Source organism: Carassius carassius, chromosome 22 (assembly GCF_963082965.1).
Source record: "Carassius carassius chromosome 22, fCarCar2.1, whole genome shotgun sequence".
NCBI classification, from domain to species: domain Eukaryota; kingdom Metazoa; phylum Chordata; class Actinopteri; order Cypriniformes; family Cyprinidae; genus Carassius; species Carassius carassius.
Genome location: NC_081776.1, coordinates 19,837,013 through 19,860,045, shown reverse-complemented (window position 1 = coordinate 19,860,045; position 23,033 = coordinate 19,837,013). Strand labels below are relative to the sequence as shown.

The 23,033-nt window shown below is 39.2% G+C and overlaps 1 protein-coding gene across 2 annotated transcripts in view; it reads left to right on the top strand.

Annotated features, from left to right (window-relative positions):
• The window catches only part of LOC132099091 (TBC1 domain family member 22A-like), a 166,780-nt gene that overhangs the window by 50,251 nt on the left and 93,496 nt on the right, over nucleotides 1-23,033 (top strand). For both annotated transcript variants that reach the window (XM_059505537.1, XM_059505536.1), the window contains exon 9: nucleotides 14,729-14,835. In XM_059505537.1, coding sequence (XP_059361520.1) covers nucleotides 14,729-14,835 — 107 coding nt within the window. The remainder of the gene's footprint in view (nucleotides 1-14,728; nucleotides 14,836-23,033) is intronic.

Below are 23,033 nucleotides of genomic sequence, written 5' to 3'. Positions count from 1 at the left end.
GCCGTTCCGGATGCCGAGGCAGTGACCGATGCCGTTCCCGAGGCCGAGGCGGTGCCCGATGCCGAGGCAGTGACTGATGCCGAAGCGGTCCCCGAGGCAGTGACCAATGCCGAGGCGGTGCCCGATGCTGTTCCGGAGGCCGAGGCGGTGCCCGATGCTGTTCCGGAGGCCGTGGCGGTGCCCGAAGCCGAGGCGTCCCACGTCTCCACAGGCAGTCCAAAGTCGAGTCTGGTGCTCATGGACTCCCTCCCTCCAGAGTCAGGGCTAGTCACCGATGACCGTCCAGAGTCAGGGCTAGTCACCGATGACCGTCCAGAGACAGGGCTAGTCACCGATGACCGTCCAGAGACAGGTCAAGTCACCGAGGACCGTCCAGAGACAGGTCAAGTCACCTCTAACACCCAAGAGTCAAGTAAAACAACAGTTAAACTTCATGAGTCAAGTCTGTTCCCTGTTGACTTCTCAGAGTTAAGTCAGGTCCTCATTGATCAAGTCACTGTTGTTTTCCCAGAGCCTAGTCAGGTCACCGTTAGTCAGGTCCCTGTTGATCTCCCAGAGTCTAGTCAGGTCACCGCTGACCGTCCAGAGTTAGGTCAAGTCACTGCTGACCGTCCAGAGAAAGGTCAAGTCACCACTATCACCCAAGAGTCAAGTAAAACAACAGTTAAACTTCATGAGTCAAGTCTGTTCCCTGTTGACTTCCCAGAGTTAAGTCAGGTCCTCGTTGATCAAGTCCCTGTTGTTTTCCCAGAGCCTAGGCAGGTCACAGTTGATCAAGTCCCTGTTGATTTCCCAGAGCAAAGTCAAGTCACCGATGATCTTCATGAGCAAAGTCAAGTCACCAATGATCTTCATGAGCAAGGTCAAGTCACCAATGATCTTCATGACCAAGGTCAAGTCACCAATGATCTTACTGAGCAAAGTAAAGTCACCAATGATCCTTATGAGCGGAGTCAGGTCATCAATGATTTTCATGAGCAAATTCAAGTCACCATTGACCTCCGTGAGTTAAATCAAGTCCCAGTTGATCTTCATGAACTAAGTCAAATCACCACAGATCCACCAGAGCTTCGTCACATCTCAGCCGAACTCCCCGAGCCTCGTCACGTCTCAGCCGAACTCCCAGAACTCCTGTCCTATCCTGTCATGGCCACGGAGGCCAGCTACCATCTCATCACGGCCACGGAGGCCGCAATTAACCTGTTTATGTTCTCTATTTCAGTCCCACCTGACCAGACTTGCTCTCCATTGCCATTGACTTCACTGTGGTGGTCCTCTGCTCCGCCCTGGTGGGTTTCTGTCCTGTCTTCTCGGCTGTGGTGGTCCTCTGCTCCGCCCTGGTGGGCTTCTGTCTGTTCTGTCTCGGCTGTGGTGGTCCTCTGCTCTGCCTTGGTGGGCTTCGGTCTCGTCTGTGGCGGTTCTCTGCACTGCACCGGTGGCCTTCAGTTCTGCCGGCTCCGCCCCGGTGGGTCCCAATTCCACCTGCTCCACCCTGAAATCCCTGCTCTACCAGTCTTGCCTCAGTCCCTGTGCTCTCCACTTCAATGTGGACCTGCACCTCTGTCCCTCCCCCTGTTCCGCCTCGGCTCCACCACCCTCCTGGATTATAGTGAAGTAGGAGCGTCTGGAAGCCGCTTCTTGGGGCGGGGCTATGTCATGAATCTGGTATATGAACTTTCATCCATTCACCACCAGAGGTCACCCGCTCACTACATGGACTCCGGCACTACACCCACTGTTGCACTTCACCCGGGACTACAGTTCCCATCACCCATTGCACTAATTGCAAACACAGCTGAAGGCACTGATCTCACACACACTGCTGAATATGCTGATTACACTCACTATATGAACACTCACTCAGACACCTTCAGGCTGCCAAGTATTGTATGCGCTTATCACTAGTTAGCTGATAGCTACCCTACGGAGCCTGTCTTTTTTGAGGTGAAGCTTAGTCTCAGTCCTGCCTTGCCTGTTTCCCTGTGTTCTCTTCTTTGCATGATTGCCTCGGATTACCTCTCTTGTTTAGCCCTGTTTGGATACTGTTTGCCCCTGCCTGGACCTTGCTTGTACCTGGATTATCCCTCTTGTCTCACCCTGCTGGATTATGTTTGCCGTGGACTGACCCTTGCTTGCTTCTCGGACTGCTCTAGCCTTTCCTTCTACACGCCTGTTTGCCATCACCTGATCTATGCCTGTTTCTGACCATGTCTTGTCAACAAAAGCTTTGCATATGGATCAGCACGTCTCCCGTCTGGTTCGCTCCGTGACAGATAGCTTTACAAAGCAACTATCAACGCATTTTAATTGGTAAAAACAATATTTTGGTCAGATTTAGGTGAACTGCTCCTTTAAGTATATGACACCTGCAATAATAGAATGCATCAAAACTGTTTTATATACAAAACAGAAGAAGTTAGCAGTTTGTTTTGTCTGTTCAGAGGCAAATAGTTCTTTCTCAGATTTTGCACAATTGCACAAGCCAAAGCTGAAACCTGACTTGGTTTCCTGGTGGACTGATTAAGCACGTCTGTTAAAAGCACTTTTTACTAGGTGGCGCAAAAATCTGATTGGAGCAGTTTTCCTCTTCAATATACAACAGACATTTTTAGGTTTAAAGTCATCTTAAATTGCCTTGGCTTATAGTCCTTTGTATGAATAAAAGCTTCAAAACCATCAGACCCTTCCAATATCTCCATTCATTTCTCTTTTAATCATTTGGCTTAATTTGCATAGCTTGTTAAGATAGGCATGTCTATTCTATCAGTATTTTTAATCTTCAGTACTGTTCTTAATGATAGTCTCCATCTAATCAGGCCGCCACTTTGTCTTGAAAGGTTTTGTTCTTTGGCCACTCTGTTCTTCTCTCTTCTTTCCATTCTGATCTGTTTTCCCATTAAATTGCTATTTAGTTTTATAATTAAAAGTAATGAGTGTGTGATTAAATGATACGTGCAATAGTGTGTCACACTATTGATTCAGGAGGAAGATTATGTAATTTGCATTGTCTTCATGTATAGATTCTCCCAAAGTAATGCTCTGAAGGGCAGATGTGGATTAGTGGCGCTACTGTTAAAGATCCACTGGATTGGGTGAACTATTAGTGTGGGCAACACCATCAGTGCCGGTTGAAGGTGTAAAGAGTGAAGACAGAAGATCTGAGTTGTTAGCTAAAGATGGACATCAGCCGGTTTTGTGTGTTACTTTAAGCTGGAAGATGATCTTCATTGCACCAAAGATGGAGCGACCTAGAAACCCTAGGACTGTGACATCATGTAAACCCTTGGGAGGTTCTGAGTAGGGCTGTGACGGTCCCCATGAAAACTGCGTTTAGTGTGCATGTGACGTCACACACTCTATGCACACACTAGTTTTGTATACAAGTGTAATAACAGTAATAGTTGCAAATTGTTTTATTTAGACTATAAGTCTATGGTAATTTACAAATTACCTCAAATGCCATGCACATCATTTTCTTTAGATTGGCAGGGCTTGAGCCCAGGAAAATACAGTTTATGCATTCAGCAAATTGATTTTGTGTTTGGCAATGCACCTTGTTGGTAAACCAAATAATACATTGACGATCTGGAGCCATGTCCATTCATGTCACCCATTTGTGTTTGTACAAGTGCCTGGCTGGTCACATACGAGGAGTTAAGGCACGTGATTGAAGTGGGATTTATACTTGCCCCTGGCTCCACTTTGGGAGCCTCCGCTCACTGTGCGTGTAGCTTCCCTAAACGGACAAGGCTTTTTCAGTGAACTGTCGCAACAGGTTTGTCTAGTGTCTACACAGGGCATTTGAACTCTGTGTCAGTGCCTCATAAATAGAATGAGGCAGTTTACTGTTGAGGATTTGACATGTCGTGATGAGCCGCATCAAGTGTAGCATCACTGATTGATTATAATGAGTTCTATAGTAAAGTATTTTGGAGTTGTGCTGCTCGTGTCCTGTAGACAGGGTTTATTAAATAAATAACTTCCTTATTTAGGCTATTTTCTTGTTTAACTGTATTATTTCTTTGATATTTATTTTAGTGTTTTGCAGGTTGCGTATTCACTGACTGAAGTGCAAAAACAAACACACTTGTTAAAAGGGTCATATGATGCGATTTAAAAAATGTTCTTTTCTCTTTGGAGTGTTACAAGCTCTTGGTGCATAAAGAAGATCTGTAAAGTTGCAAAGACTAAAATCTTTGTTAAAGTTAAGACTGACACCCCCTCCCCAAAACACCGGGTTTATTTCATGTAAATTAAATGTTATGTATATATATGTAAGGATGTGTAAAAAAGGTTGGAGACCCCCGCTGTAGAGGATAAAATCCCATCAGCCTGAGCATTCCTGGTGGATGTTCTTCATATACCCACCCTGGAGGCATCGAGGAATCACATAGTTTCCAAATAGCCAATGTCTGTTACATCATGTGTATTAAGTCCACTAACCCTGTAACCACTGACTCAGCTTTCAGTCCATCTTCTGCAAGTTCTTTGTGGGCTGTTCATTGACTAAGTGCCACGGCTGAATTGAACAGTTAGTGGTGTGTGACCCACAATTGAGGCCTTAATGAGTATCAGTTTGTTTGGATTTGAAGAACTGAGCCCAAGTCCTGATTTTAATGCAGGTCTGATTAACTTCCCTCATTTGCTCTAACGAGTTGTTAAGTGGCTGGTTTGGGATGCCTGAGGTGTCTAGTGGCAGGCATTTTCCCACTTTTTCCTCTTCGTGGAGTTCCCTTCGAGACTGGCCTGCAATGTCGACAAGTAAGGGATACCAGCGGTTTGATTGTATGTTAAATAATATCCAACTTTACATTTAGACCGTTTGACCTTCAAGTTCTGAGTTTTTTGCTTTAGAGAGCAATTGTTTTTTTTCTTTTTATAGAATAATGCTGTGTTGTCACATAATGTCAGTATTAACATATATCGCAATGTAAGTAATTAATTAAATGTAACATTAACAGAAGAACATTGCTAAACAGCATATTGAAACTTAAATAAAGTAACATAACTTAAATGTGATGACAGCTTAGAATAGGTTACACCTATTCACTAGTAATTAAGATTTTCCCTCAATAAACTCCTGATTTTATGTTTATTAATAGTTTGTAGGGTAGTTGTTAAGTGCTGGTATTCGGTAGCATAAAGGGATCTAAAATATGGTTGATTATATGCAGATAAAGGCATTGTGTTTTTTTTTAATGTTTTCTAAATGTTAATAAAGAGCCAATATGCAAGTAATAAGAAATTAGTTAATAGTGAGAATCGGTTCTAAAAAAATAAAGTGTTAATAGCATAATGTTAAGTAATAACATTGTAACAATAGCACATCAACAAATAACTAAATCTTTGACTTTAAGGGATTACATAATCTGACAGAAATGGATGATGGATAATTAACAAATAACATTGACATATAATATTACATTAACTTAATATATATTATATTATTATGTTGTCATCCATAAGCTGAACCAGTCTAGCTTTGTGAGCTGCACATTCATATTCATATATATATATATATATTCTTTTTTTTAGTATAGGAGTATAAAATGCAAAAAATTATATGGAAAAATTGCCCTGTCATGAAGACATTCATTTTCTCTGACTAATCACAGTTATTTAATATTTTTGGATCTAGTTTAATTACTTGGCTAGAATAAAAAGCTATTCATTGAATTTCTGTGCAGGTCCTTTCATTTACATTTAATTAGTGCAGGTCCTTTCATTTAATGTTCATTTACATCTGTGGAATGTGTCATGCTAGACTTAGTGTAGTTTATAACAATTAACAGAATAATTGTATTCTATGTATTCTATGGGAACATCACATGAAAATAAATTTTCTCCAATGGTATCAACATATTTATTTTTCGGTATCAATTTACAAGAACTGTAAGTGTGGTTTTATTGTCTGGCCATGCTCTCTTAATGGCTCATGAGTTTCCCATTACAGTACATGTAATGATTCCCCTTGTGCTTCTAATAAAAGCAGATTAATTTTTTAATGGGCTAATCTTGCATAATATTTCATGCTCAGGGAAGTTCACCACTTTTTTTTTCATTCCATGTTAAGGCTGTAGTGGCAGTGAGTAGAGTTATGATGTTTATTTCATGTCTAGTCCACACTCTAGCATAACGCTATTTGAAACATTGAGGTTTATTGGACTTCAGCCATTCTGCATAACTCACTCCCACTCTTAGACACTGAGCAGCGATAAAATGTTGTGACATGAAGTCACAACAGTTACTATTGTTACATGCTCAGGGAGCCGTTTATGCTTCTGATGAGCAGCTTTGAGTCCCATATGACTGTTGCAGTTGTGCAGAAGACTTTATTTATTATTAGTAGTATTTTTGTAGTATTCTCTGGATCCATGGACTGTAATCCACAACACACACACACACACACACACACACAGATCACATCACTTGCAGAGAGAGAGAGTTTTAGAGTCACGGTTTTGGTATGGTTTGGCATGTGCTATGTTTATGGAAAAGTTAAGCGGTCAAATAACAAAAAATTTATTAAAAAAATGAATAATCTAACTACAAGCAACAGCACTAATAAATACAATAGAGTAAAGATACAAATAAAATAAACAGATTTTCAGTCACTAACATTAGTTTTAAGGTACAGAAATTGAATAAAGTAATGAAATGTAAGACAGAAGATGTGGGTACACGCATTTTGGATGAGTGCATGCACAAATCTTCTCACTCGCGTCATCTGTAACTTAAATGTTTAAACTGGCAAAGCTTACATGAGTTTAGTTTAAACACAGAAATCAACTTGTGCTGTTCAGGTCTCACCTCTGCAAGTGCATTATGATGATGACCAAATAAATGACTGCTCATATTCCAGCATATGGCATTTACATTGAACAAGAATGAATTGTTTGTCCTTGTCAAAGGTTTTTTTTTCCCCCTCATTCAATTTCCTTTTTTGTTGTTGTCTTTTTTTTTATCGCTGGTGTTGTAATGTATTGGGAAGCCAGGATGCACATCCATCAACAGAAACATATATTAGCCGAACCATGTTTGTTTTACATGTTATTCATAGCAAACCATATTACAGCTGTGTTGTCAGATTAAAGTTGAACCATGGTAGAGCATGCTGAACCGTGTGTGGAGAACCGTAGGGCTTGATTTATTTTTTTTCTCTCCGTGAACCGTTCCACCTCTACTAGCTGTGCATTAAACAATTTTAATGCACTCCGCCGAGGCAGCAACCCTCCCCTTCATGTCAGGAAGTTCTTGGTCTCCACGTCGTGCATTAAATTAGTTTAATGCACAGCTAGCCATGCATTATCCCCTACATATAGATACTTTTGCAGGTAACTAACCCCGATTTTTACATTTGTACCTGGCATATAGAAAAACTGCCGAAAGCCGCCTTTCAACTTAATTAAAGGCATCTTAGCCATATGTCCAAATTTGTCCAAATTTGATTGAGACTTGGGCTATTTTGACATTGCCACTGAGAAACCACCTGAAACACCTTAGCAACCAATAAGCAAAGCCCTGGTAACCACCCACAACACCCTAGCATTTTGACGGTTTGTTTTTCACAAGTATGCACCACTCACGTTGTCTTCTTGCAGTTCATTCAGTATTAATTTTGATTTCTTTGAGCACTAAATAATATTTACTAACCATATTAAACCACTGAGGGGATATTTGGCACTGGAAAAGGCTGTGATGGTGTTTGTACATTTCTTTCTGGAACATGATGTAATAGAGTTAGTTCTGGCCCTTCCTCCATCTGCCTCTAGGAACTGCAAGCGAAAGTCGTTCATCTGTTCTCATTGCAGATTGTTCTACCTCTGTGTCGGCTTTTTCATTATATTACATTACATTTCATTCATTACAACTAGATAATGATATCCATAAATCACAGATTGATCTGTACCTTTCAGTGAAACTTCAGTAATTACCAACCCAACGATCGTTATTTTATCTTGTTGAAATGGCATGTTTGCTGAGTTGAGTTCCATGTTAATTAACTTTGCCTTAAATTACACGTCTGTGGATTCTGTTTGATGCTCATTAACCAACGCATGGAGCAGTAGTAGGAGGTACCGGGTTAAAGACTTAGGACACACTAAGGGTCAGATTGCATAATTCACCAGGCGGCAGTGTCTTCCTGTGTGTGGGAAAGTGTCCTCTGGGCTGTCTTGGGCGATGGTTAAAAGGGCTGGTGAAAGCTCGCAGTGTCCTTTAATCTGATGTTGACCGTTTGCATTGGCCTGCAAAAAGAGGGCATATGGCGAGTCAAATGTCAGTAATGATTCCAGCTCCTTGCAGTTGGATGCTTCAGCATGCCAAGGGGAATCTCCCCTTCGCCTCAGTATTGTTGAAGATGATACGGGCCAACAGGAAGTGATGGCTAGCTCCAGTTGAAGGGATTTGTTATGCTCACAGCCTCTTTGTGGATACCTCAAACTGACAGTTCTGTGACTATTTACTCAAAAGGTTTGAACTTGGAGCGTCATGGATTTGTGAACTATCCTTCTCTATACCTTCAGTACTCACAAATTTAGAAACCATACCTAATTTTTTACTTTTTTTTTTTCAACTTGTATACAGGGATTTGGTAAACATGTTCTCAATAACTATGTCATCAGGTTTTCCATCAGGGGTTGGGGAACTTGTTCCAGTAGAAAGATTAATATGAACAATGGGGACAAGGGTTCATTCCACAGAAACTTCAAATTATGGTCATACAGGTGCATGTCAATAAATTAGAATGTCGTGGAAAAGTTAATTAATTTCAGTAATTCAACTCAAATTGTGAAACTCGTGTATTAAATAAATTCAGTGCACACAGACTGAAGTAGTTTAAGTCTTTGGTTCTTTTAATTGTGATGATTTTGGCTCACATTTAACAAAAACCCACCAATTTACTCTCACATATCAACAAATTAGAATATGGTGACATGCCAATCAGCTAATCAACTCAAAACACCTGCAAAGGTTTCCTGAGCCTTCAAAATGGTCTCAGTTTGGTTCACTAGGCAACACAATCATGGGGAAGACTGCTGATCTGACAGCTGTCCAGAAGACAATCATTGACACCCTTCACAAGGAGGGTAAGCCACAAACATTCGTTGCCAAAGAAACTGGCTGTTCACTGAGTGCTGTATCTAAGCATGTTAACAGAAAGTTGAGTGGAAGGAAAAAGTGTGGAAGAAAAAGATGCACAACTAACCGAGAGCACCGCAGCCATATGAGGATTGTCAAGCAAAATCGATTCAAGATTTTTCGTCAACTTCACAAGGAATGGACTGAGGCTGGGGTCAACGCATCAAGAGCCACCACACAACTGGCTACAGTTGTCATATTCCTCTTTTTAAGCCACTCCTGAGCCACAGACAATGTCAGAGGTTGTCCAGTGGTACAAAGTCCTCTTTTCAGATGAGAGCAAGTTTTGTATTTCATTTGGAAACCAAGGTCCTAGAGTCTGGAGGAAGGGTGGAGAAGCTCATAGCCCAAGTTGCTTGAAGTCCAGTGTTAAGCTTCCACACTCTGTGATAATTTGGGGTGCAATGTAATTTGCTGGTGTTGCTCCATTGTGTTTTAAAAAAAAATCCAAAGTCACTGCACCCGTTTACCAAGAAATTTTGGAGCACTTCATGCTTCCTTCTGCTGAACAGCTTTTTGAAGTGCAGATTTCATTTTCCAGCAGTATTTAGCACCTTCTCGCACTGTCAAAAGAACTAAAAGTTGGTTAAATGACCATGGTGTTGGTGTGCTTGACTGGCCAGCAAACTCACCAGACCGTAACCCCATAGAGAATCTAAGGGGTATTGTCAAGAGGAAAATGATAAATAAGAGACCAAAAAATGCAGATGAGCTGAAGGCCACTGTTAAAGAAACCTGGGCTTCCAGACCGCCTCAGCAGTGCCACAAACTGATCACCTCCATGCCACGCCAAATTGAGGAAGTAATTAAAGCAAAAGGAACCCCTTACCAAGTATTGAGTACATGTACAGTAAATTAACATACTTTCCAGAAGGCCAACAATTCACTAAAAATTTGTTATTAATTATTATTGGTCTTATGAAGTATTCTAATTTGTTGAGATCCTGAATTTGTGGGTTTTTGTTAAATGTGAGCCAAAATCATCACAATTAAAAGAACCAAAGACTTAAACTACTTCAGTCTGTGTTCATTGAATTTATTTAATACATGAGTTTCACAATTTGAGTTGAATTACTGAAATTAACTTTTCCACGACATTCTAATTTTCAATACTAATTTATTGAGATGCACTTGTACAACACTAAAACACCTTTTTTGAGATGCTTACAGATATGGACAGCTGTGGCTGTCAGGTGTGGCTTTCTCAGAAACCAGCTTTTCGATATGTCCGGCCTTAACTTCATGTTTTCATCGCAAATACATTAAAACAGAATAAAATTGTGCTCATCCAGCCACTTCACTTGGGTTATAAGAATTAATACAAGACGTTTTGGCCCCAGGAGTCAAAGTTGAGTTTCAGTCGTTTGGGGAGAAATTTGTCTTCAGTAAAATCTGTCTCATTTCTATTCTACTCTGTTCTATTAAGTCAGAAGTGTACAGTATTGATTCTAGAGGGCCACCTTCCAGTTGACTTTAGCTCCAGCTGTAATTAAACATACATAAACCAAACAATCAAGGTCAATCTTTAGGATTACTAGAAGCAGAACCCCTTTAAGGTCTGCCTTCAAGGTTAGCACAATAAAGTGTAACAGATGTACACTCGTGAGGAGTTTATTTATTTATCAGAGGCTAGACAATTCACTGAATGAACTGCTTTTGTAAAGAAACAGATTATCACTCAATGAATGAACAATCTATTGGCAAATCTTCAACATGTTTGCCATTAAACTTTTGGAGTTTATTCCTAAAAGTGTTTTAGTCTCCATCATTTTTTGCCACCGGTAGGATTCAGTTAACAGAAGTTCTCATTGATTTCTATTGTTAGATCGTGCCAACATCCTTCAGACTATGCCTAAAAGGTTAGATAAAATCTCTGTGACAGGAATATAGAATCCAGTCTCTTTACCAGAGCTTATATATAATCCAAAACCAGAGTTTTGTCTGAAACTAAAGCACAGTTAACAAAGTCTTGTTTGATACCTAAGATCATTTAACAAAACTGTATTAAAACTAAACTAAATAAATGCTGCTGTTAAGAAACATTGATTATATTTAACACACCATGCTGTCCATTTGTAAGCAAATGTTGCAGATGTCACACATCACCCAAAATGATTTTTTCTCAGCTGGGTGGCTGTTTAATATTTCTGGAAGCTGTTTTTGTGGCATGTTCACCTGCTGCACATAACCCTAAACAACCCATGAAAACATTTGTTACAGTAAACATAGTCAAGGCTGAGTTTTGTCATTACCCCATTGGAACACAGGCCTTGGCCAACTGGAACAAAATATGTAGATGTGTTAGTGGACACACCTGGAGCATTATTGATCTTTGTGACCCTGGGCATAGTTGGCATAGATCAGGATAAAATGAAAAAGAACAAAACTCAAACTTAAAATACAGCTTGTGATTTATTCCATCATATATTTAAAAAAATAATACATTACAATGCAAGTTAATATTTTTTGTGTAGAAAACGCAATAAACAAGGTAAACACTATTACTGCATTCCTGACATGGGTCAGACCTTAGGTCCTATAAATTAATAAATCATTGATTATATAATATGAGAATAGGAGATTGTAAATCCACATTTTTATAGTACTGATTGGTCCATTACCCAAGTTATCTATCAGTATGTACAAATTCTGTAATCATAAAATCAATTTTGCAAATTCAGAAAATATTACTGTTCCAAAGTTTGGGGTCAGTAAGATTAGAATAGAAATGACTAATTTTATTCGGCAAGGGTGCATTAAAGTGACAGACCTTTACATAATTGCAAAGAAAAATAAATGAATAACTAAAATGCGTGCATACATATATACACATTGTTTTATTTTGCATCCAAGAATCCTGAAAAAAAAAAGTATCATGGTTTTTATGAAAATAGTAAGCGATACTACTGTTTTTAACTTTCACAATTGTAAGAAATGTTAACCAAATTGGCATATAAGTAACTTTGCCATTTCAGGCTTACAGTATGTTTTAAAAATACAATTAAAATCAAAGTGTATTATATTATACTGAATTCATAAATTATTGTTGAGGAAAAAAAGAAGAAGAAAAAAAAGAATTATAAGTGATTAATGGATTACAAATGTTCAACTGATTTAAGCAGCATTTTAACCTGTCTGTGGCTTTTGTAATTCTTATAGTGCCAATATGTCAGAGAAGACCGTTGGGAAATACATTTATGTAGCAGCAGTACAGTTGGTGGTTTGTTGACTCTGGTCCGTATGTTTACAGACATCTGCTCTTTTCCTTTGCAATGCCTTCAGACAGATGGTGCGATGGTGACTTCACAGGATGAAACTGTGGTCACGGAGTCGCACACCTTCTGTTTTTGTGAATGTATGTATGCACTCATGCATGTGTTTGAACCTTCTTATTCTCACAGCAATAATACATTATATTTTGTTTAACACTGTCAGACTTCTTTGATTCACCCATGGAATATGAGAAAATAAATATAAACCAAGGATATGTGTGTCTCATGGTATCTTCTGTAGTAATATAGTGTGTGTGAGCTTAAGGATGACTTAAAAATATTAATGTCATTGTATTCGGTTGAAAAAAGAAGTTAGTTCTTAAAAGGGATCATTTGTTTGCGGATGCCACTCTCTTGGACTTTATTTTTTATTAAAAAAAATTGTCATTTTTGAAGATGATAAAAAGAGTACATATATACTTTTGACAGAAACAAATCTTTAGTGATAAAGTAAACAATAACAAATATATATATATATGTATTTGTATATGTGTGTGTGTGTGTGTATATATATATATATATATATATATATATATATATATATATATATATATTATTGTCACATTAATAATATAAATATCAGCAGCTGTTTGAGCCTCTGAATTTTTTTTTTTTTTGCATCCTCAATGAGCTCCATATTCTCCCTAAATAATTGTATATGAGCCTTGAAAGCCTAGTATTCGTTGTTGTCTAAACGTTCAATAAACACAGTTTCAAAAAGAATTTTCTGACTGCCATTTAACATGTCAGGCTTTACAGGGTTAATGTTATTTACTGCAATGACATTCAGACATTTTTAAATGTCACTCAAGTGTCCAGAGGGGGCTACTGTATAAGAGGCTGCTGCTAGTAGCATAAACAAGTCATTTATTTGCAACTCCACAGTTGACCACAGGAGGTGCAGTTGGCTTGTTTTATGCGCACGTCTTCAGATCTGCTCCTCTTTACGTGTCCTTGTTTTGTGATAAGTGAAAATGCTGTTAAGGGACTTTCACAACTGAAGAGATTAACACTGCCTTATTACAGCCCCCCTACACACACACACACTTTAAAAGCCTTGTGAGTACTTTTGCTCTTGAGCAGAAGGCTGTTATGTGAAAGCACAATGAGTTTGTCCACCATTTGGAGGTCATTCAGACCGAAACTCTACTGACTCTTATGTTTCTTGCCCTACCTGGGGAATCATACTTCATCTTGGCTTCCTCTCCACTGTGACCTGTCAGACAGCAGACAGTGATGATTGTCTAGGACAAGCGTTGACGACCAGTGGCATTTTAGACTGCACTAATGCAGGGGGAAGTCTGGAAGCCAGCACTGCAAATATTCCCAGCAGCCCACTGGTCCTGTCGGCCAGAGCTCGCTGTACTCTTTAAGGTTAGACCTATGTTGCCAAGGAGATGGCGCAGCACTGTGTGTGTGTGTAGTTCTGTGATACCCTTCCTCTGCTCGACCTGTGACTTGCCTGTTAGAGCTGTGGTTTGACTCATTCACAGTGGTTACTAAATAAATCTACACTTGCATTGGCCTTTGCTTCAGAAAATGATTCTGATGCTCAGTGGGGAAAAGGTTTGTGTGTTTGATTTGGTAAATAGTTGCCAGTTTTTATACATTGTCATATTAATCTGTGCAAACATGCAATCAAACCGATTATCAAATTCAAATTGGAGATTTCTTTTTTAAATGTACCAGGCTTATCGTTTATGCAAACTGAAAAAATTAAAACTTGAAACCATTAAAAATATCTATGTTGACTGGGAAAAATCAGTAAGGTTGCCAAGGCATCATTTCTCATTTTCGTTTATTCTTGAATTACTAAATAAGTAAAACTGGAATAACAATTAATAGCTGTGTAGACATTAAAAAGAAAAGAATTAATAAAATAGACTGTTTAAAAAAATAAAATTTAAAAAAGAGCAAGAAAAAGTGTAAATGCCCACTAAATTCAAATGTATTTGTCTGGTAAGCGCACTTTGTTGTTGTTTTTTTTCTGCATCTCCTCGAGCGATGTGTTCTTAAGATTGTTTTTGGCACTGCAAATGAGCCCCTTGGGATTGTGTGACATTTCTGTGTGACATCTCCCAGAAACCGCTGTGCATGTGTTTCAAGCTCTTTTAAAACAGTTTTTTGAATGTAAGGATGCATTCTGTATATATATCCCCAAATTCTCACTGTCTCTTTCTTTGAAGATTTCCATATGTAGAAGGAAGCTTTCTATACTCTTGTCTCTTCTGCCATTTTTCTCCCTCTTTGCCTTTCACTTGGATTCTCTTTCTCTGTCTTATTGTTATTTTCTATTGTCTTTTTGCTCTTTGCAGAGGAAGAGGTGGAAAATTTCAATGTTTCCAGCTTGCAGGAAGAGGTGTTGCGGAACATCGAGGCTGACAGCTTCTGGTGCATGAGCAAGCTCCTGGACGGGATTCAGGTAAACTGATTCCCTATTTGCCAGTGTGCGGGCCTGATACATTCACTCTGTGTGTGTGTGTGTGTGTGGGTGTGTGTGTGTGTCTGGGAGCAGATTGTGTGTGAGTAGAGCACCACTAGGAAAGAGACTGATGTGTTGTGGCGAGATTCCCCTGCGTGTAAGTGCCTTGTCCCGTTTCCTCTCCTTGCCTTTTCTCGCTCAGGACTGTCCAGGAATAAAATCCATGATGAATATTCTCACTCTGCACCAAAGGCAGGACGCAACCTCCTTATCCAAAGGGCCTGGCGGTGCTCGAATTGTCATGGGAAAGCAAAGCGACCCCCCGCCCCACATTCACTTTGTCTTGCCTGCCGCGTGCGTCTCTAATTGATTTAAGGCCATAAAACACCTGTGCCGTTTACGCAGCAGAGATGGGGACACACGTTGCGGTATAAAGCTAGGTGTTTGCAGTCCTCATCCCCATATTTCCACAGTGCTCTCATCCGGAAGACAGCAAAAGATTCCCATGCGGCCCGGTCTGTCACTTTTTTCCTCCATGATGATAAAAGACTAATTGGGTGTTTCTGCAACTGTGGGCTCTTTTGACCCTACAGACTTCGAAATTAAACTCACTTACAACACATTTTTCACTTAACTGAAAACTGTTTTTTTTTTCCTTTTTATGGAAAAGGTTAGCAAATATAATTTCCATTTTGAGCACTGAAACTCTCTTGTTGAAACTCTAAGGCTGATTTCAGAACTCTAGAATTTGATTGTTTTATTCCAAATCTTAGTGACCTGCATCCATAGGAAGCGGTTTCAGGTGGAAGGCCTCAAAGACCTGACGATTTTAACATTTGAAAATTGAAAGTCAAGGTCTGGGAAAAGTAGCAAAACATTTATAAATAAAAGGCTAATAAAGGAAAAAAAAAATTCTGAAGACAGTATTAATATGACCTTCATATAACAAAAGAGTGAAAAAAAAGGAAACTTATTATTTTTCATAAAATTCAACCCTCGAGACACAAAAGTGCCCACAGTTGAAGAAACAACCGATTACAGCAACGTTTTCTGAAGTGTGTATAGAAAGAAATGTACTCTCACGCACTGGCTTTAGACTATTGTTTCTTCACACAGAAGAAGCATTTGTATGAAGCGAATCAACCCTCCTCACTGGTATTAGATTGAAATGCTCTCCAGGCTCTCCAAAGCTTTTGTGGTATTTTGTCTCTAATTACTGCAGTAATTTGTGTGTACAAAGCAGATTCTCATAGGTGCTAATGATTTTCCTCCACTCTTTGTTTTCCTTACACCTTCACACCATGGCAGCTGGCAGCTCTGAACTCTTGCTCGCAAGTTGTTAGCATCGGCAGCGCCATGCTCTCTGCGTATCCATGTCAGTGTTTTAAAGTGCTTGTTAACTTGGAGTGTAGTTTTAGCATGTTTTTATAGTCTCAGCCGTGCATAATTGTGTTCGGGTCTCAGGAGAGCGCTTGGGTTTAGAAGCGCAGGGTGGAAAAAATGGTAATTACAAGTATTGTATTTCCCTGCTGTGTTTGACAATAGAGAGTGATATTATTGCTATTGTAATGTATAATTATTTTTCAGATGGCACTTTATCATGTATATCCAGGAATAACTATAAAAGGGATTTTGTTTATGCATTTCTGTGTCATATTGATGATAACCACAGATAATAGTTTCTCAGTTTGTAAAAACAAATGCAGATTGCATTTACTGTAATGCATTTGCAAATGTGGCTAGTAGGTGTTCTTCTGTGCGCAATTATTTCTTTCTCGAGCTGTGAAGTTGTATGATTAGGAGTTTTAGTTGTTTTGGGATTATTGTTCTAATCCGATAAAGTTTTGTTTTTGCAGTAATTCCTGTAATAAGTGCCTTTCGCACCACGGGAACCTTTTCTTAGTACTAGAACTAATGCCACGTTTCCACCGAAATTACTCAGAACATTTGTACCAGGAACTTTGTTTCCCAGGAACTTTGTTTCCCAGGAACTTTGTTTTCCAGGACCTTTTTTCCCCCCAAACCTGTTGCTTTATGCGTTTCCACCGTGGTCTAAAGTACCGGGAAGATTAGGCAAGTAGTCTGGTGATGTAGGTCTGTGCGCATTTCTCAATACAAAGAACTTATTTTGGACTTGCATCCTCGGTAGTTCGGTTTTTGCGCATTCGTCTCAGGAGTGTATTTTTAAATAGGCGCTGTCTTTATAAATAAACCACAGATTTGAGTTTTAAACAACTGGCCTGAAATACTTTTAAAATTACATTTCATGAAACAATAACAGTAATATTTTGAAAATGATCCGAATAAATGGTGTCTGAAATCACAATGCAGCGTGACCTCAACCAATCACCATGTTTAGCGCCCAAGTCCCGCCACTGAAAGTTCCCGAACTTTGAAAAAGTACTACCTCGCCAGCAGGGACTTTCTGAGGGGCATTTTTTTACCCGGAACTTTTAGTTCCTGGTTCCTGCTGTGGAAATACACCAAGTACCAGGCCAAAGTCCCTAGTTCCTGGGTAAAGTTCCTGTGGTGGAAACACGGCTTAATTGTCGAACTACCCATCAATGTCTAATCACATCATGGGTAGTACCAGCTGTGTTGGTTAGACCCTGCTCTGGGGGGAGGAGCTAATTTGGTTCTTGAAAAAGGTAGTACCGGACTATTTTCAAGAACCAAATTAGCTCCTCCCCCCAGAGCAGGGTCTAACCAGCACAGCTGGTACTACCCGTGATGTGAGTAGACATTGATTGGCCAGTCGCGTTCGAAAACTCCCTCACTTGCCATGATTTAAAATGCTGTGTAACATACTTTAAACATTGTGTCAACTTATTTCGCAAGTATGTTGAACAGCGATAAATGTACAAATGCTGAAGACTGCCAGTTGTCGTTGGAGATTCATTTTCAATAGCTTTACGTATACGTCGACATTCCATGTCCTTATTGTGAAACCCGCGAGACACAACAAAAACACAGCTCTGATCACAGTGTCCTCCATCTTCCTGTTGTTAACATTGTTCTTTGTTAACATTGTTGAACGCCGCGCACAAATGATATCGCTGTCGACTGGCATACGTCAATCATTGTCGGTGTGAATGCAACCCTTTAAATGGCACTGGGAAATATTTAGTGCAAAATCGCCCCAGTACTTTAGTACTGTACATTTAGTTCTGGAACTAAAGCGGTGCGAAAGGCCCTATTGTGGTTCTTGTTATTGTAGTGCACTAGTATCATGTTAACACAATGTTTTATTGATTTTAGTATTGTGGCTGCACTTTTTTAAAATTTATGTATCCTTTTTCATGCATAACATCCCATATTTATGATTTTTAGATTGAGAATTTTAGGTAGTTTTAAAGCCGCTAGGTAGTTTCTGCCAGATTTAAAGCCGCTTTCAGCCACCACAAAGATATATTGCTGTTTTTCGAACACGTAATGTACAAAAATGTTTTTTTTTTATGTCACAGACACCTAACTGATCACAGAACAAACACAATAAAAATATTGCAATTTTTATAATAATATATTAAAGAGGTCATGACTTTTTTTTTTTTTTATGTTCTCTGAGGTGTAATTATAATATTACTAAAGGATTTCTTTGTTTTTTTTTTTACTAAAAACATTCAAAATTGAGTGATTTATGACCTTTACCCATCCTGTTTCTCATCCTCTGACTGAAACATTCAGTTTTGGGGTGCTTTGCCTTTAAGAGGTCAGTGTAACCGTCCACTTTTATGATTGGTTAACATCATTGCCTATGCAGTACTGTTTTAAAAATAGTATTTACATGTAATACATTACTTACAGTTTGCAGCATCGTTGTTGGGTCCAGAAATGTTGTCAAAAGTATTTTGGCAAAGCCAGCATCATACTGCGATTTGTTCTCAAAACAATCAACGGTGAAATAGACTGAACGCACATGGAAATAAATTTGCTAAAAATAAACTGAATCCATTTTTCCCTGACACCGGGATCCTTTGGCAGTGTATACAAACATGTTGTTTTTCCAGAGCCAGGAACGCCACAATAGTCTGCCTGGCATTGCAATCTACTTCTTCAAACCCACTCGCTGTGTCGACTAAACACCTGTGGGCGTGACAATGATGTGATGATGCAGAAATAGGCGAGTTGTCACCTTGTACCTCGGATCCAAACGAGCCGTTTTCTGAGGGTTATAACTTTTTATTGATGATGAGGACATTTTAAGTTATGAAACTTGCAGGATGAATTAAGCATATAAAGACCAATTAAATAAAGCATATAAAGACCTATCTTCTATGTCAAAAGATCAAGGGAAATGTGGTTTCTCATGTCTTGAACCCTTTTAATGATATGATTACATTACTACATTTAAAACGATAATATATAAACAACAATTATATATTTAAAGAAGTAGACTTCCATTGTAGTGCATAAATATGTTTGTTTTTTAGGCGGAGAATGTTGAATTGTTTTAAACATGCATTGAACTCGTAACATTATTAAAAATAAATAAAATAAAATGGTCATAAACAGGATATTAAAATCAGTACTCGTTTGATCAACAGAAAGTACAAGAGATCATATTCAGACATACATTTAAGTGTGCATATTTGGGAGGGATTTTGTTATCATGCAGCTATAAGCCAGCAGTTGTCCTCCTCTGCAGTCTGTTCTCTTTAAAGTCAAACTAAATGCTTGCTTGAAGGGTTATGACTTATTAATAGGAAGACCTTAAGCCCCTGGAAAAATGACTGCGTTGTTTGTCCCTTGATAGCTGAGCTGGTTGCTGTGTGTACATGTGTGGATCCATTAGGAGCAAATCCGTCTGTATTCTCATCCCTGAAGAGGGGAAATGAGAAATGGGTGTTGAATCAGGCAGCTCACTGCAGAAGCCATTATCTTTGATGTTCAACCCTCAGGCCAGAACACCACAAAGCAGCTTCTGCCTCAGGACTGTGGGAGTTTGTCTCGATTCGTTTTGTATTGCAAATCAGCATGGTCATCATGAAGGACCACTGCAGCCTGCAGTTCTTCCAAAAACCATTCTCTCATCCAAAGCAAACCACAGCATTTATTGACCAAACTGTATTAGCTCAAATTTGCAATAGCAATTAAAAAGAATTAGGTTGCCATTGGCGAGAGCCAGGAAAATTCTATATGTGATCAAAAAGATCCTCAAAACAGTTTCACAAAATTTGAATCAGATTTGCTCAGTCCTTGAATTGTTGTTACTGTGTTATCAAGCCTCACTAAACCACAGACCATTTTTATATAAAAATTATAAAAACAAAATTATACAAAATATTATTGATATTTAGTGTAATCTGGTTTTGTTGTAAGTCTAATTGTTTTGAATGAGATTGTAATTGTGTAGTGATTTTTTTTTTTTTTTTTTTTTTAAACGTTAGTTTTATATGAATGTATGTCTGAAGAGGCTGTCTTCAGAAAAGTTTGGTCACACTTTATATATAATTCATTATAAAAGTAGTTTTAATGCATTGATTTGCCATTGTAATGCACATTATATTGCTTTGTATGATCTCATAAATAAATTTAAACACGCTTATGTCTACCTATACATTGTTACACCTTTAGAAAATATAATGCATTAAAACAAACCTTCTAATATTCTATTTTATTTTAACTTTGGTTACAGTTATTTATGAAAAGATATAATACATTACAACATACATTATACATAAAGACTTTTAGTAAAGTGTTACCAAAGGCTTCAGTGGCAGCTTCTCTCAACATTGTATCTCTCGCAAAACACCAGACAATAATAATCTCCATCTCCAAGTATAGGAAATTAACGAGGACAGCTGATGTGTAAACACACACTGAACAGCAGCTGAAGGAGGAGACCTTTGGACTCCAGTCAGTCACGGGGTAGGGAATGAGACGAAGCATGTCGGAGATGAAGTAGATCTGAGAATTCCTGTCAGCAAGAACGTAATTTACTCACTTCTCACAGTGTTTATTGTGTTGTGTAGAGGTTAATAGTCGACACATGACCTTCTGACAATGGAGCCTTGGGCGCAGTGATGTTTTGGAAACCATTACGCCAATGAAATTTGAAAGATAAACCCACTTCTGGAAAACTTTTGGTATGAGAAGATGTTACTTTTGAACTGTATTTGTTTGTTTATTGTTGTTTTTTCCCATTTGTTTATCCATTTGTTTGTTCATTCCCAATATTAAAATATTACTGAAATACTATAAAAATACTGCTGCATTTTAAAGTACAGGTGCATCTCAATAAATTTGAATGTCGTGAAGAAATTAATTTATTTCAGTAATTCAACTCAAATTGTGAAACTCGTGTATTAAATAAATTCAGTGCACACAGACTAAAGTAGTTTGTTTTTGGTTCTTTTAATTGTGATCATTTTGGCTCACATTTTATAAAAAACACACCAATTCACTATCACAACAAATTAGAATACTTCATAAGACCAACAAAAAAATAAAACTTTTTAGTGAATTGTTGGCCTTCTGGAAAGTATGTTCATTTACTGTACATGTACTCAATACTTGGTAGGGGCTCCTTTTGCTTTAATTACTGCCTCAATTCAGCAAGGCATGGAGGTGATCAGTTTGTGGCACTGCTGAGGTGGTCTGGAAGCCCAGGTTTCTTTGACAGTGGCCTTCAGCTCATTTGCATTTTTTTGGTCTCTTGTTTCTCATTTTCCTCTTGACAATACCCCATAGATTCTTTATGGGGTTCAGGTCTGGTGATTTTGCTGGTCGGTCAAGCACACCAACACCATGGACATTTAACCAACTTTTGTGTGGGCAGGTGCCAAATCCTGCTGGAAAGATAAAATCTGCAGCTTAAAAATCTGTTCAGCAGAAAGAAGCATGAAGTGCTTAAAAATTTCTTGGTAAGATTCAAGATTCAAGATTTTTATTCGTCACATACAAAATTATATATAGAATATAGAACCAGCAGTGAAATGTGAGTCAGGTCCGCTCCATGGACAGTGCAATTATTAAAGAAAACAACACAGATTAAAATATACATAAATATAGCTATGTAAGAATGAAATAAAAGTAAACAATAAAAATATAAGAATAAAATATTAAAAAGATGTATATTGTAGAATTAATGAAATTAATGAAAGTAAACTGTAGTCTTAAATATTAAGATACACAGGAATGTACAAGAAGCAAATGTGCAAACAGGGTGACACGGTCAGTGTGTCTATGTGAGGTAGTGAATGATGAATATCTTACTGATAATGTGTACATTAAGTGGAGGCACAAGGATGTTAAGAGGCTGGTTTTGGGTTTAGGAGCCTGATGGCCTGGGGGAAGAAACTCCTCCTGAGTCTCTCGTTTTTTGCCATTAGGCTACGGTTGCGCTTACCAGATGGCAGCAAAGTGAAAAGATGGTTACTGGGTTGGGTGGAGTCTTTGATGATTTTAGCAGGTCTGCTTCTGCAGCGTTTGAGGTAGATGTCCTGCAGAGAGGGGAGAGCAGACCCTGCAATGCGCTCAGCTAAGCACACAACCCTCTGCAGGGCTTTGCAGTCTTGACTGGAGCTGTTCCCATACCACACTGAGAGACACTGAGGGTGTACTCACACTAGGCACAGTTGCCATGAACCGGGCCCGAGTACGATTGTCCCCCCTCCCCACTCCCCCTCTGGCCTGCACTCACATAGGGTTTCAGCATTCGTGCCGGAGCACGCTTACGTCATTATGGTGCACGACGGTTTCGGGATAAACAGGAAGAGCGGCGTTCTCTGAACACAATGGAGTCCATCGCTCGGTTTTCTTTGTGGATAATTTTGTGTCGTTTGGTCCACGGTGGTCCACAGCCCTCTCACAGCCTGTTGTTAAACAGATGTGTCGCCTTAGTGGCGCGAAAATTTTCACGTAATCGTGCTGCTCGTATGAGGAGGTTTGCAAGGTACCAGCTGAGCTTTTGGAGCGTCGCAAAACCGTGACGACACCCGTCCTGTTCCGTGCTCCAGCACGGTTAGCGCTCACACTGCATGCGAACCGCGCCCGAGTCCAACTGAACCGTGCTCTGGCCCACCTCTTCCAAGCGGGCCAGGGCCGGCCAATCGAGCCGCTGATCATAAGAGGTGTATAGGGCTGCTGCTGTCTCTTCCTGAAGTCCACAATCAGTTCTTTAGTTTTGCTCACATTCAGAGAGAGACAGTTGTCCTGGCACCATGATGTTAATTTCTCTACCTCATCCAAGTAAGCGG